General features: G+C 41.2%; 1 protein-coding gene across 1 annotated transcript in view; it reads right to left on the bottom strand.

Moving 5' to 3' along the window:
• Positions 1–6427: 6427 nt before the first annotated feature.
• The window catches only part of ZCCHC10 (zinc finger CCHC-type containing 10), a 19053-nt gene continuing 11894 nt past the window's right edge, over positions 6428–13586 (bottom strand). The window contains exons 3-4 of the mRNA XM_006023551.3: positions 10268–10309; positions 6428–8380 (exon numbers count right to left, since the gene is read on the bottom strand). Of these exons, the coding sequence (XP_006023613.1) occupies positions 8113–8380; positions 10268–10309 (310 nt within the window). The 3' untranslated portion in view covers positions 6428–8112. The remainder of the gene's footprint in view (positions 8381–10267; positions 10310–13586) is intronic.

Below are 13586 nucleotides of genomic sequence, written 5' to 3'. Positions count from 1 at the left end.
CTGGGGCCAGCAGCAGCTGCTCAGCGCAGCCTGCACCAAGTGCTGAGAAGACTGAGGTGCTGCCGCTGGACCCAGCCTGCAGCAACAAACAGCTGAAACCCGGCATGCAGATCTGTGGGCCCACACTGCCAGGACCAGTACTGCCCTGTCACGTGACCTGGCTCTGTAGAGAGCAGAGATCTGCACCAGGGTCTCCTTACTGCTGCAGCCCACCCGGCGCATCCCCACATTGCCAGGGCAGCACAGGGCGGGCAGCAGTGGCAAGGAGACCCCCACCGCAGATCTCTGCTCTCTACAGAGCCAAGTCACGTGGCAGGGAGCAGCAGGCTTGCTGGCCACTCTGCGCTGCTTCCCTGCCCCGCGACCCAGTGTGACACGGATCAGAGATTCATGCAGGGGTCTCCTCACATGCACAAAGGGAAGTGACCCTCCCTTGCCTCCCCTCCCCTCCCGCTCCCCCTCCCCCCTGGACAAGTCACCCATGGCCCCGTCCTGCCCTCCGCTGGGGCCCTGCAGCCCCCAGCCCAAACCCCACCCAGCTGGGTAGGGCTGCGCAAAGCTTCCCTTGTAGCCCGTTCAAAACAGATTCAGCCGAAATGAAACAGGACAGTGATCCTAAACGAATTGCTGTTCTCCAAAACGGCCAAATCCAAAAGCGAATATAAAACACAGCCGTTTTGCACAGCCCTACTTTAAAAGGCTTTTAAACCACTGTATTGCCAGCTCATTGTCATCTTATATCATATAGTCCAGGGGTGGGCAAAATGTAGCCCGCAGGCCAGATACAGCCCGCCAGGCCATTCTATCAAACCTGCAGGGCCCTTAAAAAATTTAGAAAATTAGTATTTATTTGCCCCTGGCTGCCTGTCATGTGGCCCTCGATGGCTTGCCAAAACTCAGTAAGCAGCCCTCCACCCAAAATAATTGCCCACCCCGATCTAGTCTCAAGACAAGCAGAACCCTTTACCATGAGTACTGGAAAGACCTTAGATATTAACCTCCAGAAGATTACAATTTTTTTCTCCTAAACTGTCCCCATCACTAAACTGACCCAAGATTTCCATCTGTCCAAAAGTTCCAAATATCTGTATAGCTTATCTAAAGAATTGTCACTAAAGAACTGCTAAATTTCATCTGAGGTTCAGTCAGTCTAAGGGGATGATAGCATATTTCCAGCATACAGCAACAGTTGGTAAGTGATTTGCTTTTGTGCCAGTCTTGGGTTGACTGCTATTTCCTCTGGTGGTAAAACAGCCAATTCATAATCTTCCATCTTGACATTTTCCTGTTTCAAAACACGCACAACACAAATGTTTGCATAAAAGTTCCCCACCAAGGAGGGTATGTGTCACCCTCAAGGGAACTTCTTGTCCTTTCAATGGCACTACATCTAGCAGTGAGAAGACCCAGTATTCTCCGTGTCCCATTTAATCCTTGGATTCACTAATGCCAGGTCTTCATAGACAATAGGGCTGAAGGGACCTTGGAAGATTGAGTCCAGCCCCCTTCCCCAGGGGCAGGAAGTCAGCTGGAGTCAAAAGATCCCAGCAAGATGAACATCCAAAGGTCTCTTTGAAGGAGTTCAGAGTAGGTGCTTGCACCGCCTCTGGAGGCAGTCTATTCCAGGCCTTGGGGGTTCGGACAGTAAAGAAGTTCTTCCTTATGTCCAGCCTTAAACAGTCTTGGAGGAGTTTGTGACCGTTTGACTTTGTTGTCCCTTGGGGTGCTCTGGTGAACAGGCTTTCCCCCAGATCCTAATGTACACCCCTTATATACTTATAGGCAGCCACCAAGTCCCCCCTGAGCCTGTACTTTTCCAGGCTAAAAAGTCCCATGGCTTTCAGCTCATCATGCGCATGTTTCTCCTCTGGACTCTCTCAAGATTCTCAACGTCTTTCTTGAATTGTGGAGCCCAGAATTGGATGCAGTGCTCCAGCTGTGGCCTCATCAAGGCTGAATACAGCAAGAGGATGACATCCTGGGATTTGCTTGAGAAGCATCTATGGATGCAAGCCAGAGTTTTGCTTGGTTTACCAGCTGGGACATTGTATAGGTGGCCCACATTCATCTTGTGGTCAATAATGATCCCCTTTCAGCCATGGTGCTAGCAAGCGTAGCACTGCCAAGCCTATAAGCATGCTGCGGGTTCCCCCCCCACCCCAAGGTGGAGTACCTTGCATTTTTCGGTGTTGAACGCCATCAGGTTTTTGTCCACCCACTTTTTGAGCCTGTTTAGGTCGGCCTGGATCACCATCCGATCCTCAGGTGTGGATGCTTTATCCCAAAGTTTGGCATCATCAGCGAACTTGGCCAATCTGCTTCTGATACCACTGTCTACATCATTAATAAAAGATGTTAAAGAGTATAGGATGGAATCTTGGGGTTCCCCACTGGTCATGGCGCACCACAATGTTTTACTTCCATCTAATACCACTCTCTGGGTCTGACCTCACAGCCAATTCCCCAGCCATTGGACTGAGGTAGCCAAGGCCGCAGTTGGCCAATTTTTCCATGAGATGATCATGGGACACCTGATAGAAGGGTTTTTTTAAATCAAGATTATATGACGTCAATCTCTTCTCCCTTGTCCAGGTGATATGTCACCTGGTCATAGAAGATGAGATTGGTCAGGCAAGATCTACCTGCAACAAACCCATGCTGGCTACCCCTCAGGATGTTGCCATCAGCCAGTTTGTCAAGAATGGTCTCTTTGATAATTTTTTCCGAGACCTTCCCCGGGATAAAAGTCAAACTGATAGGCTTGTAGTTCCCCGGATCTACTTTCCTCCCTTTCTTGAAGGTAGGCACCACATTGGCCTTCTTCCAATCTTTGGGCACTTCACCTGACTGTCACAAGTTCTCGAAGATCCATGCCAGTGGCTGAGCTATGATGCCTGCTAGGTCCTACACCCTGGGGTGTAAACTGTCTGGGCCAGCTGACTTGAAGGTGTCCAGCTTCTCAACGTGTTCCTTCACGTGGTCTACATTGATGCAGGGTAATAATTATGTCTTGATGTATACATTCATCCATTAGATTCTGTGGGGTGAGAACTGAATGAAGCATTAGCATCAATGAAAGCCTTGATCTATAAGCCCATTCTTTCATCAGATCAGCATTCATATTCCATGAAAGTATGAAGTCCAAGCCTGCAGAGGCATGGACTTTCACCTACAATGCATATAATACAAGAGGGAATTATAATAACCTCAGCTCTGATTTATTTCTAGTGATTTAACATCTCAACTTTAGTATTATTATAAACTTTTGGCATACGTTTCACAAGACAATGTAACAAGTTAGATAATGAATTTGTGGTAGTAACAAAATCTAGGTACACCCATCATTATACTATCAGAGCAACTCCCTTTCTGTCACATGATTCCAGTGAAAAGCTCAGATTTTTTTCCCTTTACATGTTAGCTGCATCTTTCATGACATCTGATGAAGTAAAGCTATGGACATCATCGTATTTGCCATTTATCATAGTTGAAAAGACCTTTCAAATGTGAAAAATCATAAAAGGATGCATCAGCGCGAGCTCAAGTCTAGAGCCAGCCTGAGGTAAGAGCTTCAAGATGTGTGAAAATTGCATTTATTGAATTTTAAGCTACATTATAATTTAAGTGTCAACCTTATTCAAGCTTGGAAAAATATCACATTAGTTTGAAAATTTTGTAACTTCTCAGCTTACTATAACTGAGTTTCCAAAATAAAATATGGTGTCACTGATCCTGTGCATTTAAGACGACTTTGCATATAGCCATTTTCTCCCTCAAAAAGCAGTGAATACCGTCATCAAAATAACAACTTCTATTAAGATTGTAAGTGAACTCTTCGTATAGTAAGAGTCCTATTTATTAGTGCACAACTCTCCTTTAAAAATACACACACACACACACACACAGTGTTATGACGTGATCTTATTTAAGGCACCCAAACCATAAATCTGGCTTTGACAGATGTTTGATTTAAAAAGCCTTCAAACTGGAAGATCAAGTTGTCTACCTTCTTTTGCTCTTCCATCAGTCAGCAATGTTTTGCCTTGAAATATGACACTTCCCCCTGAGGCTGTTTTTCCACTACACTGCATCAATTGCTTCAGTTCAATTAGCAATGGCAGTTTTATTCCTAATAGGGAGGATTAAATCGAGCCTGTTTAAAGCAGTACAGGCCTCAGTAACTGCTAAATAAATACAACAATTTCTAGTTAGTGCTCTCTGCAAATTAACGATCATTTGTGGCTAACCTGGAGCTTTGGAATATGGTAATTAAAGAAATACCTTTCCCTGTAGGATCAAAATGAGATATACGCTCCTTTTTTTTCCTTTTTTATAATGAAGCAGGATTTGAACAAGTCAGAGTTGGAATAACAGGAAACAATGAGCAGCCTGGCAGTTTTTTCCCCTGTAAAATAAAAATGGAGAGAGATGAAAGAAACTGAATGGAGCAGAAATACCATGTTTGAGAATGAGCAATCTAAAAAGGCAGTTGCTACTTTTCAGGGAATAGACAAAATTGAGAGACCGCCTTTCATGGTCTACTATTTGATTGATATTGGACAATGTAAGGTACCAAGAAACAGCATGCTGTCTCCTTAAAGTCCCACTACAGGGAACAACAGACCACAAGTTAAATCTGGCTTTCCATATCTTGTTAGCAATTGGATCACCTGCTGAGACCATCTTAAATGGACAGGCTTCTCTAGCCATCCTTTGATTGAAGAAGGATGCTAAGGAACAGAGCTATCAAACAACTGCATGTATGAAAAGACCAAGCCTGTGACCTTTGCACAGTGTTTGTAGTTGTCCAGGAAATCCAAAAGGTTTGATTAAAAAAAAAAAAAAAAGAAATAAAGATTCCTCCTTTTGCCAAAGAAAAAGAAAGCCACCCTATTTGCCCAAAGAATAGCAAAAATAGCATGAAAGGAATGGATATGTACACACACACACACACACACACACACACACACATACACACTCTCTCTCTCTCTCTCTCTCTCTCTCTCTCTCTCTCTCTCTTATCATTATCTAAGAAACTAGCTACAGACTGAGGACCTGTTAAAGCATCTGTGACTTGACAGCAGGTTCTAATACATAAACAAGGTCACTGACATATTTTATCTGGGACATTTACTTTTTCCTTTTTTTAATTCCCACTGTTGGTAACACCAATTCAGGTAGTTAGATGCAAGTCGACGCCATTTTCATCCTGATCTTACCCAGTCCCACTACAGTTAGTCTAATTGATTTAGCGCTGTTAACACTCCAAGGCATCAGCACATAGGCAGGCTGTATATACTGAAGTAAATCATCAACTGGGCCTTTTGTACTGAAGAACTGATTGCAGGTCTCTGTACTAGCTACCTTAAAAAAAAAAAATCAGCTTTGATTTGCCATAAAACCATTAAGATCAGAAAATCATAAAAATGTAGGACACAAAAGGACCTCAGGAGGCAGGATCATAAGAATACTTAGACCATCCCTGATGAGGGATAAAGATAATATCTCTTGCTCTAACAGACAAGTAGTCAATCCACTTCTCTTACCACATGGCTCCACAGGATCACCCAGCCTCCTGCCCTAGCCACCTCACCAGCTCCATAACCTCCCTCTACCTCCCTCATTATTAGGTTTGGCAGGATTCTATCTTTAAATTGGTAATCGCTGATAAATGTCGATTTCACCTCACGCTCAGACGGACAAAAAATATTTCCATCATTAATAATCAAAATATATAAAGTGGACATAAGAAAAATTACGGCTGATGGAGCATGTGATGACACAGGGAGCAGTCCTACAGACCCGTGTTGACTGTAGTTTGGACTGCAATTCCCATGAAACCCAGGGGACTGGGAACAAAGGAAGAGAAAGTGACAAAGTAGACAAGGGAGTTATAGATGAGCAGAGCCAGGACTGATGGCAGCTCTGCTGCTCAGCTGGTGGCAGCCCTTCAGCAATTACATTGCTCACGGCAGTCAGCTAAACATAGTTAATTTTGTGCAATGCTGAATATTTAAATAAATAAAAATAGAAATAAATGCTTAAATATAAACATTGCTATTACCTGTCAATTATTAAAAAAAATAAAAATCAAATTCTGCCAAGCCTACTCATCATCTCCACCCTGCTGCTGATTCTTAGGTCCTTAGCCAGAAATCTGAATTTGTTCCTCTCCATGCTATAACTTCTATATCCTTCCAGTAAAGCCTCTGTTCCAACTGTGCCATTTAACTGAGGAACCACTGAGGATTTACTCTTGCTCTAACAAGTGGCAGCCAGTCTGTTTGGGCTGAGTAGACAGGGCTGTGAAGCCTACAATAAAACTAATTGCCAATACCCCCCATTTTCTAAAGTTATTCTCCCTAGTAACTTTAACTTAATTATATACCATACCTTATGGACTTTCAAATGAACATAAACTTAGCAAATAGTTTTTAATAATTTATTAAATTTTCCATTTAAATGATACATTCTCTAGGATGATGCAAACAACTTCCTGGTAGTTTTATTTACAGTCTGCAGCCACTTCTGTAAAACATATAAATGATTACAGACTAAAACACACAACATATTTTCAAACATTTAAATAGAAGAACATTTTATTCCAAAGTAAATTCTACACACTACCTTTTCCATAAAAATATAAAAAATAGTTTAATTACTATATTTTACCCAAATCATTTTTTTCACATATGAGGGCCCCCTCCCAAAAAAAGGGAACTCTGTCAATAAGAAATTTAAAAGGAGACCGCATCACAAGTTAAATGACTAATGCCAACTGCTTAAAATTGACCACAATAGCAAATTAGTTCCATTTAGCAACTAGCAAGAAATATCCTGCAGTATTTTATTTTTTTTTGCCTAACCTGTACCTTCCATGCTAGATTTTTTTATTTTTATTTATTTTTTTTTTTTTTACAGATACATACACACTTTTGTTATTTAAAAATAATGGGCAGATCCAAGCAATCATTTTATACCGCAGACTATACCGCCAGTCATCATGTGCCCAACAACACAAATTGGCAATCTTACACTACACAACAGTTTTTTGCAAAAATAGTAAAAGGGAAACATTTTCCTTTTGGGAACTATATTTAAAGGTGACTTATTTACCAAACTCCAATGAAAATAACCTTCTTCTCTCTCCTTGAAAATAGTGCCTCATTTATGTTACCATTATTTTGCTAGGTTCCTTGACCGATATTTTGTGTAGACAGCTGCGCGAGTCATGAAAAAACCCACACTAGCTCCTCTCATTAGGATATATTTAATTTATAAGAAAGGCACAAGGATGAGTCTCCTAAGCAGCAACAGTTATTGTCCTCCCCCCATACCCTGTCCCTAACCCTCATCTTATTCAGATGCTGCTGGTGCAAGAGACATTCTTTGTCTCCGAGAATGTTACTGTTCCATGAGCTCAGAAACAGGCAAAGTTGAAAACACTAAAGCCTTTGTACAGTACAAACAGCATATTTATCTCCAACAAATTAGCTGTAATAAAAATTGTATATGACGCAATTAATATCTGATCTGAAACATCAGAAAAAGCCGTCTGAGAAAAGCTCAGCAGCAAAGTATAATATACTTCTTAAAAAGGGGGTGGAAGTCACCTTCTGTGCAACGCCGCATTCAGTTTTGACAGATATGGTAGTGATATTCTAGCACTTTGTGGGCAATGAGGTTAGAAACTGTCATTCCGCTTCCTCCCCCAGCTAGTTTATAAGATTTCCCAAAACATAAATTAAGCTGCTGTAAATGCAGAATTGGTATATGAAGTGCACAGCATGATCTGAAACAAGCTTTTGCTTTCCAGCATGTAAACAAGGGTTACTGGGCCTTAGTTCATATAATCAAATCTGATGATAGATTCTTAAAACTAAAAAAGTAAAATTTCCTATGAAAGGATTAACCACAAAAATACTCTTTTAGTAAGTCTCACTTGCCATTTACTAACTTTTAAGTCCTACGATCTAATCTGTAAAACACTTAGAAAGTTTTTTTAACTGTAGAAATATTGACCAGTTGAACTGTTTGGCAATAACGTATTCAAAACCTCCTTGGAAAATGGCATTATCATCATTCATAACAACAGTCCTAAATTGTACCACACTATTTCTTCTTTTTCTTCTTCGGTGGTTCATCATCAGAGCTACTGTCTGTGCTGGTGCTGCTGCTACTGGAGGAACTAGAATCTGACTCGAAGTCTGAGGAAGAAGAAGAACTACTTGAAGATGGAGAGGATGAGGAAGTGGAAGAGCTTTCATCACTGTCACTATCATCGGACGAAGAAGTAGTAGAGGAATCTTCGCTCTCTGATGAAGACTCGCTAGCTGAACTAATGCTGCTACTGCTGCTGGAGCTAGTCACACTCTTAGACCTGCAAGAAGCATTAAAAGGATAGATGACAGGCTCTAACCCCTACAGTGGTCACCAGACAGACCTACTGTAGCTACAATTGCACCACAACGTTTTCACAAGCTCAAAAACATTCACCTTTTGGGCTGAAATTTTCCAGACCTGATTCTGCCTGAAGCAGGCTTTTCCTCCCCATTCTTGTTTCCATCTTCAACAATTATCCCTTACCTATTTTAATAATGGTAAAGTGAAAATATATACACGCACCCCAGATATCATTAAATATTCTGACAATGCTTAAAATGACAAAACAGAATTACAGGAAAAAGAGGGGGCTACATTTTGGAACTAGGATGTCGTCATTACTGAGGGCTGGTATCTTTACTTGGTGAATGCATGCATTATGCAATTATGCACATTTTAACACACAATTAAGATTTTAACACACAACTGGAATCTTTTTTTTCCCAACTCAAAAATACTGAGGTGGAGGATGCCCACCGTGGGAAATGAAATTCAGATGAAATTCAGATTATATTTAATGCTGATGAGGTATTTTGAATAATTTGGATCAATTACATAGACAACTGGGTGGGTACTTAAAAGCAACATCTAAAATCCAAGTGAATGGGATGCTAAGGGACAATGTAGAAAGAGGAAACAGCTATCTGATTTCAGATGAAATAGTCAGTTACATTAGTTATAAAGAGACATCAACTTTTGGGGCAAACCTTTAACTCAGAGCAGGAAGGGACAAATACAGCTTAGGTGATGTGAAAAAAAGCAGTATTTCATAATGCTCTAGAATATTTATTTCGAAATATGACAGTTTTCTTCCTTGCTATGTGATGCTTTTGGTGCTTTCCAAAAAGATTTTGTAATTCTACTGCAACAACATACCAATAGCATCTGTTTTATATAAGGTGCACTAAATCAGGTAGGTCTCCGATACTGCGTATTGGACATGATCACATTAGGCCTGTGCGAAGCGGCTAGTATTCGCTTCGGATTCGGACGATTCAAGGGACAGTGATTCGATTCGGTGATTTGAACGACTGTCCCAAATCGATTCGGTCAAATCTGATTCAGAGATTCGGCTGCCAACGAATCAGCCGAATTGCCAAGTCAAACAGGCCCCCATCCCCCTGCCCGCTCTCCCAGCCCCAATGGCTGCCCTGCCTGGCCCCAGCTCTTTAAAAAAAAGCCCCACACTCACAGGCTCCTGCCAGGCAGGAGCACAATCTCCGTTGCCCCCCCACTGCCCCACGCTGTGTGGGGGGCTCTGCCACAAGCACCAACCCCCGCCTGCTTTCCCAGCCCCCCCATAGCTGCCCCACCCAGCCCCAGCTCTTAAAAAAGCCCCACATTCACCAGCTGTTGCAACAGCCATCAGGCCTTCTGAGGGCTCGTGGCAGAGCCCCCCATGCAGCACAGGGCAGTGCGGGGCAGCAGGGATCCTCCCCCCACTGCTCCCCGCAGGAGCCAGTGAGTGCGGGGCTTTAAAAAAAAGAGCCAGGAGCTAGGGCCAGGCAGGGCAGCCATTGATGGGGCTGAGAGAAGAGGCAGGAGTCCCCCCATGGTTTTCTCCCCCTTCCTCCAGCACCATTTTTTAGTTACTTGAAACATACTTTATACCCACCCAGCCAAAGAAAGGAATATTTTCACTATTTAAGGGAAGGGTACATAGAGGAACAAATGGGGACAAAGAATTAAAGCTTGGAGATTGGGAGAAAGTTAAATTAAGCTACATTATATGCATTTGTAGACTATAAGAGGCTAAACACAATAAAAAAAGTCCTAGAACTTTTATTTCAATTTCCAACACACCCTCTTCCAAATAACTTATCACAACAGTCAGTGCAAGATTAGGCACTCAGGCACTGTATAGTTTTCATTATTCCCCACATACCTTTTTTTCTTGTTCTTCCTTTCTGCAGTACTTTCTCCAGTGCTAATTAAAAGGGGGAAAAACAATGGCTTTGATTAATGCAGCGGGAAAGATTAAGTAGATAAATGTACAGTGGAGCCAAGGTACATTTAGAAAATCATCATCTCACTGAAAAGAAAAGTGAGCAGTGTGTCGTAATAATTCCAACTGAGCTTTGGCCATTATATCTGCTCTCAGTTGGCATTTTACTTGTGTTAAATGTGTCATATTTTAGATGCCCTCCTCTCTATTTTTAAAGAACACTGTCATTTTGAAAAAAAAAAAGTGGGCAAAAATTCATTTCACTTACATTAGCAATACCTTATTTTTTTTAAAACAAAAACTTTTTAAAAATCAAATTTAGTTTTCAACACAAATACAGTGACCAGTGTCAATCTAGAGACAAACTAGTCCATTTTTATTCATGGTTTCTAGCCATTTCCCTTTCAGGCTCTCATGCATTCACAAAGATAGAAAGTTTGGGTTCTAAAGGAAAGCTTCTTTAACAAACACTTTCCTTTGGTGTTATAAATATCCCATGGAGATATTCTGATTGTTCTTATTATTCGAAAATCCTTTTAACAAAATCAGTTGTGGGCCAAGTTGGTCATGCACACTCCATTTTGTCATGCTGCCAACAGTAGGACAGCACCAAAGCCTTCGTTCAGCAAAGCATTTATGCATGTAAGCAAATTCATCCCTGGTTAGAAAACACTTAAGCATGTGCTTTATTTAAAAATGCCTAATATCCCATTGACCTCTTTGGAGCTTTTATGCATGTGCTTCAGGTCTTTCTAGAACAAGGATTATATTCTTTAAAAAACAAACTCAAGGCTCAATAGTATGAAAAAAATCAAAATACAAGTAAAAAACTATTCCTGTGTTTTACAATCCGGTTGCTCACATATCACTTAAAAGATGAACATGTGAGGTTTTTACTTGGAAGAACTTGTCCATAGAGATTACAAAAGCATGCTTCTTCCCTTTCTTTCAATGCAACTAGTGCTATATTTTAATTGAAGTGCCTTCTCAAAAACCATTTTCCTGCTACCAGTAGTAACAAAAAAAGGAATGCAGAGTGCCTAATGTCACACTTTATGCAATACACTTGGGCATTTTACAGGCTCACTCATTCCCACAAGTGTTAAAACATGATGTTTCTGGATATAAGAGAGTTTCCCTCATGCAGTCTTCTGTAGCCTAAGGGAAGGTGCACTGAACTGTACAAGTCAAAAGCCAACTAGTCATAGCCTACCTCTTCTACTGAACGTTATTGTTACTTGTATACTTCACAAGTGAATTGATCCAGACCCAAGAGCCCTACTTTAGATGATGTACATCTACATCCTTTTTACAGATAAACTGAGAAGCTGAACAGAGCTGGAATTAGAACTCAGAGTACCCTTCAGAAAAAGTGGACTCAATGACATAAGATGGTCTAACCCATCCTAACAGAGAATGGATCTCTGTCCCTCTTTAGCAGTTAGCATACAAAGATTTACAAGTCTAGTGCCTCCATGGAAATGTGAGAAGTCCTGTAACACAAGGAGGGAAAAGGTTGTTTTTCAATCCAGATAGAGACTCCATTTCTTTAGGTGACCCAAACAGGTACATCACTTCACATGGCAACATTCTGCTCTATCATATTCTACCACTCCCAGAGCCAGGGGCACCATGGCTAGGGGAAGAAGTTACACATAAACCAGTTTAAGTTCTTACTTCAAAGTAATTGTTTAACCTAATGATAAGCAAGCTGTCTTCCCCACTCCTAGCCACCTCTAAACACTGCTCCTCAGGAGAGTAACAAGTTTTCTTGTCATCAGTTTACTCCTCCAACTAAAGTAGAAGAAGTTTGGGGTGAGGCTTGGAAAGTTGGGGATCAAATTTAGTTGAGGCCTGAGAAGAAAAAATATTTTAAGTTAGTACCAGCCTCTGGGACAGCTGCGGCAAATTTTATATGGAAAATACCCCTGAACTCTGGATTTGGAGATGCACTTGAATGTTGTGTTAATGCCTAGATTTTCATGCAAACTGTCCCTTCAATGAGAGGATGGAGGAAATACTATTGGTCTAGAGTGGCAGAGACTACTTTTAAGTGCAGGCAGACAACCCTGCCTATGCAATTTGAAAAACATCAGAACTTTATCTTTACAGAAAAAACAAGCTTCACACTTGAAAATGTAACTTTAGGACTTGAAGGGCTGGATGCTTCCAGGTTTTACTATTAGTTTCAGAGATCTTTTGACTTTAGGAAATCCGTGCAAACCCAATGGACACAGTAGGGATTAAAAACATTATTCCCTGCTTGTAGTTAGTTAGTGGCCCCTATACAAGATAAGTTTGATGTGTCATAGGTCCAGCTTCCACATTACAAGATTGATTATATTATGTACCAAGTGACAGACACAACAAATTCAGAAGTCATGGAGAGTAAACTGCTTCTGCAGCTCCAAGATGAAGTTCTCCACAGAGGCAAGCTGGTGGGTGACATCTGTGAGATGCTTCCCCTACTTCAGACTTATAGATGCACCTAGACTTTTAATTCCACTAGCTTGTCATGAGCACTAAATTCATACTCCTTCCTTCATATGCAGCTGGAGTACAAAGTTATATAGACTGATTACAAATATGCAAATAAATTAATTAGCTTGCATATAATGTCACATGAAGCTGCACAAAAACTTGAAAGTGATCAGCCTAAAACCTGTAAAGCCTCTTTATTGTTCAGTAGTTGTGATACTGTTTGCTAATAAAGAAGTCAGTATGTGTATGCCCAGGATGTAGATAAGTGTGAGATGTCTCAACTTCACAATATGCTGAACAAAGCACATTCCAATATAGGTTATAAACAATTTGGTCTTTTAGAAACATTTACTCTTTCTAGTAAAAAGAAAAAACAAACATTTCAATTCTTCCATCCTTCTTTTACTCGCAACACTTCTGGCAATGTTTAACCATATTTACGTTTTCAGCCTCAATTCACTTCCATCTTCCAAACTTGCTATTCTGCATTACTTGATATGTTGAAGAGATAGCAGCCAGGAAACATGTTTAGGATGAAGGATGGGAGTCACCTCCAAGGAGGATTATTCTGCACTGGTCCGGTCCTGTCCTGTAGGGAGCAGACCAGGAAAGCCAAGGCTGCAACTGAACTCCAGCTAGCTTTGAGCATCAAGGACAATAAAAAGTCCTTTTTCAGGTATGTGGGGAGCCGGAGGAAAAGCAGGGGCAACATTGGACCCCTGCTGAACCAGATGGGGCAACTGACAACTGACGCCCAGGAAAAAGCCAACCTATTAAA

Source organism: Alligator sinensis, unplaced genomic scaffold, assembly GCF_000455745.1.
Source record: "Alligator sinensis unplaced genomic scaffold, ASM45574v1 scaffold135_2, whole genome shotgun sequence".
In the NCBI taxonomy this organism is placed as follows: Eukaryota; Metazoa; Chordata; order Crocodylia; family Alligatoridae; genus Alligator; species Alligator sinensis.
This window is presented reverse-complemented; position numbering and strand designations above follow the sequence as displayed.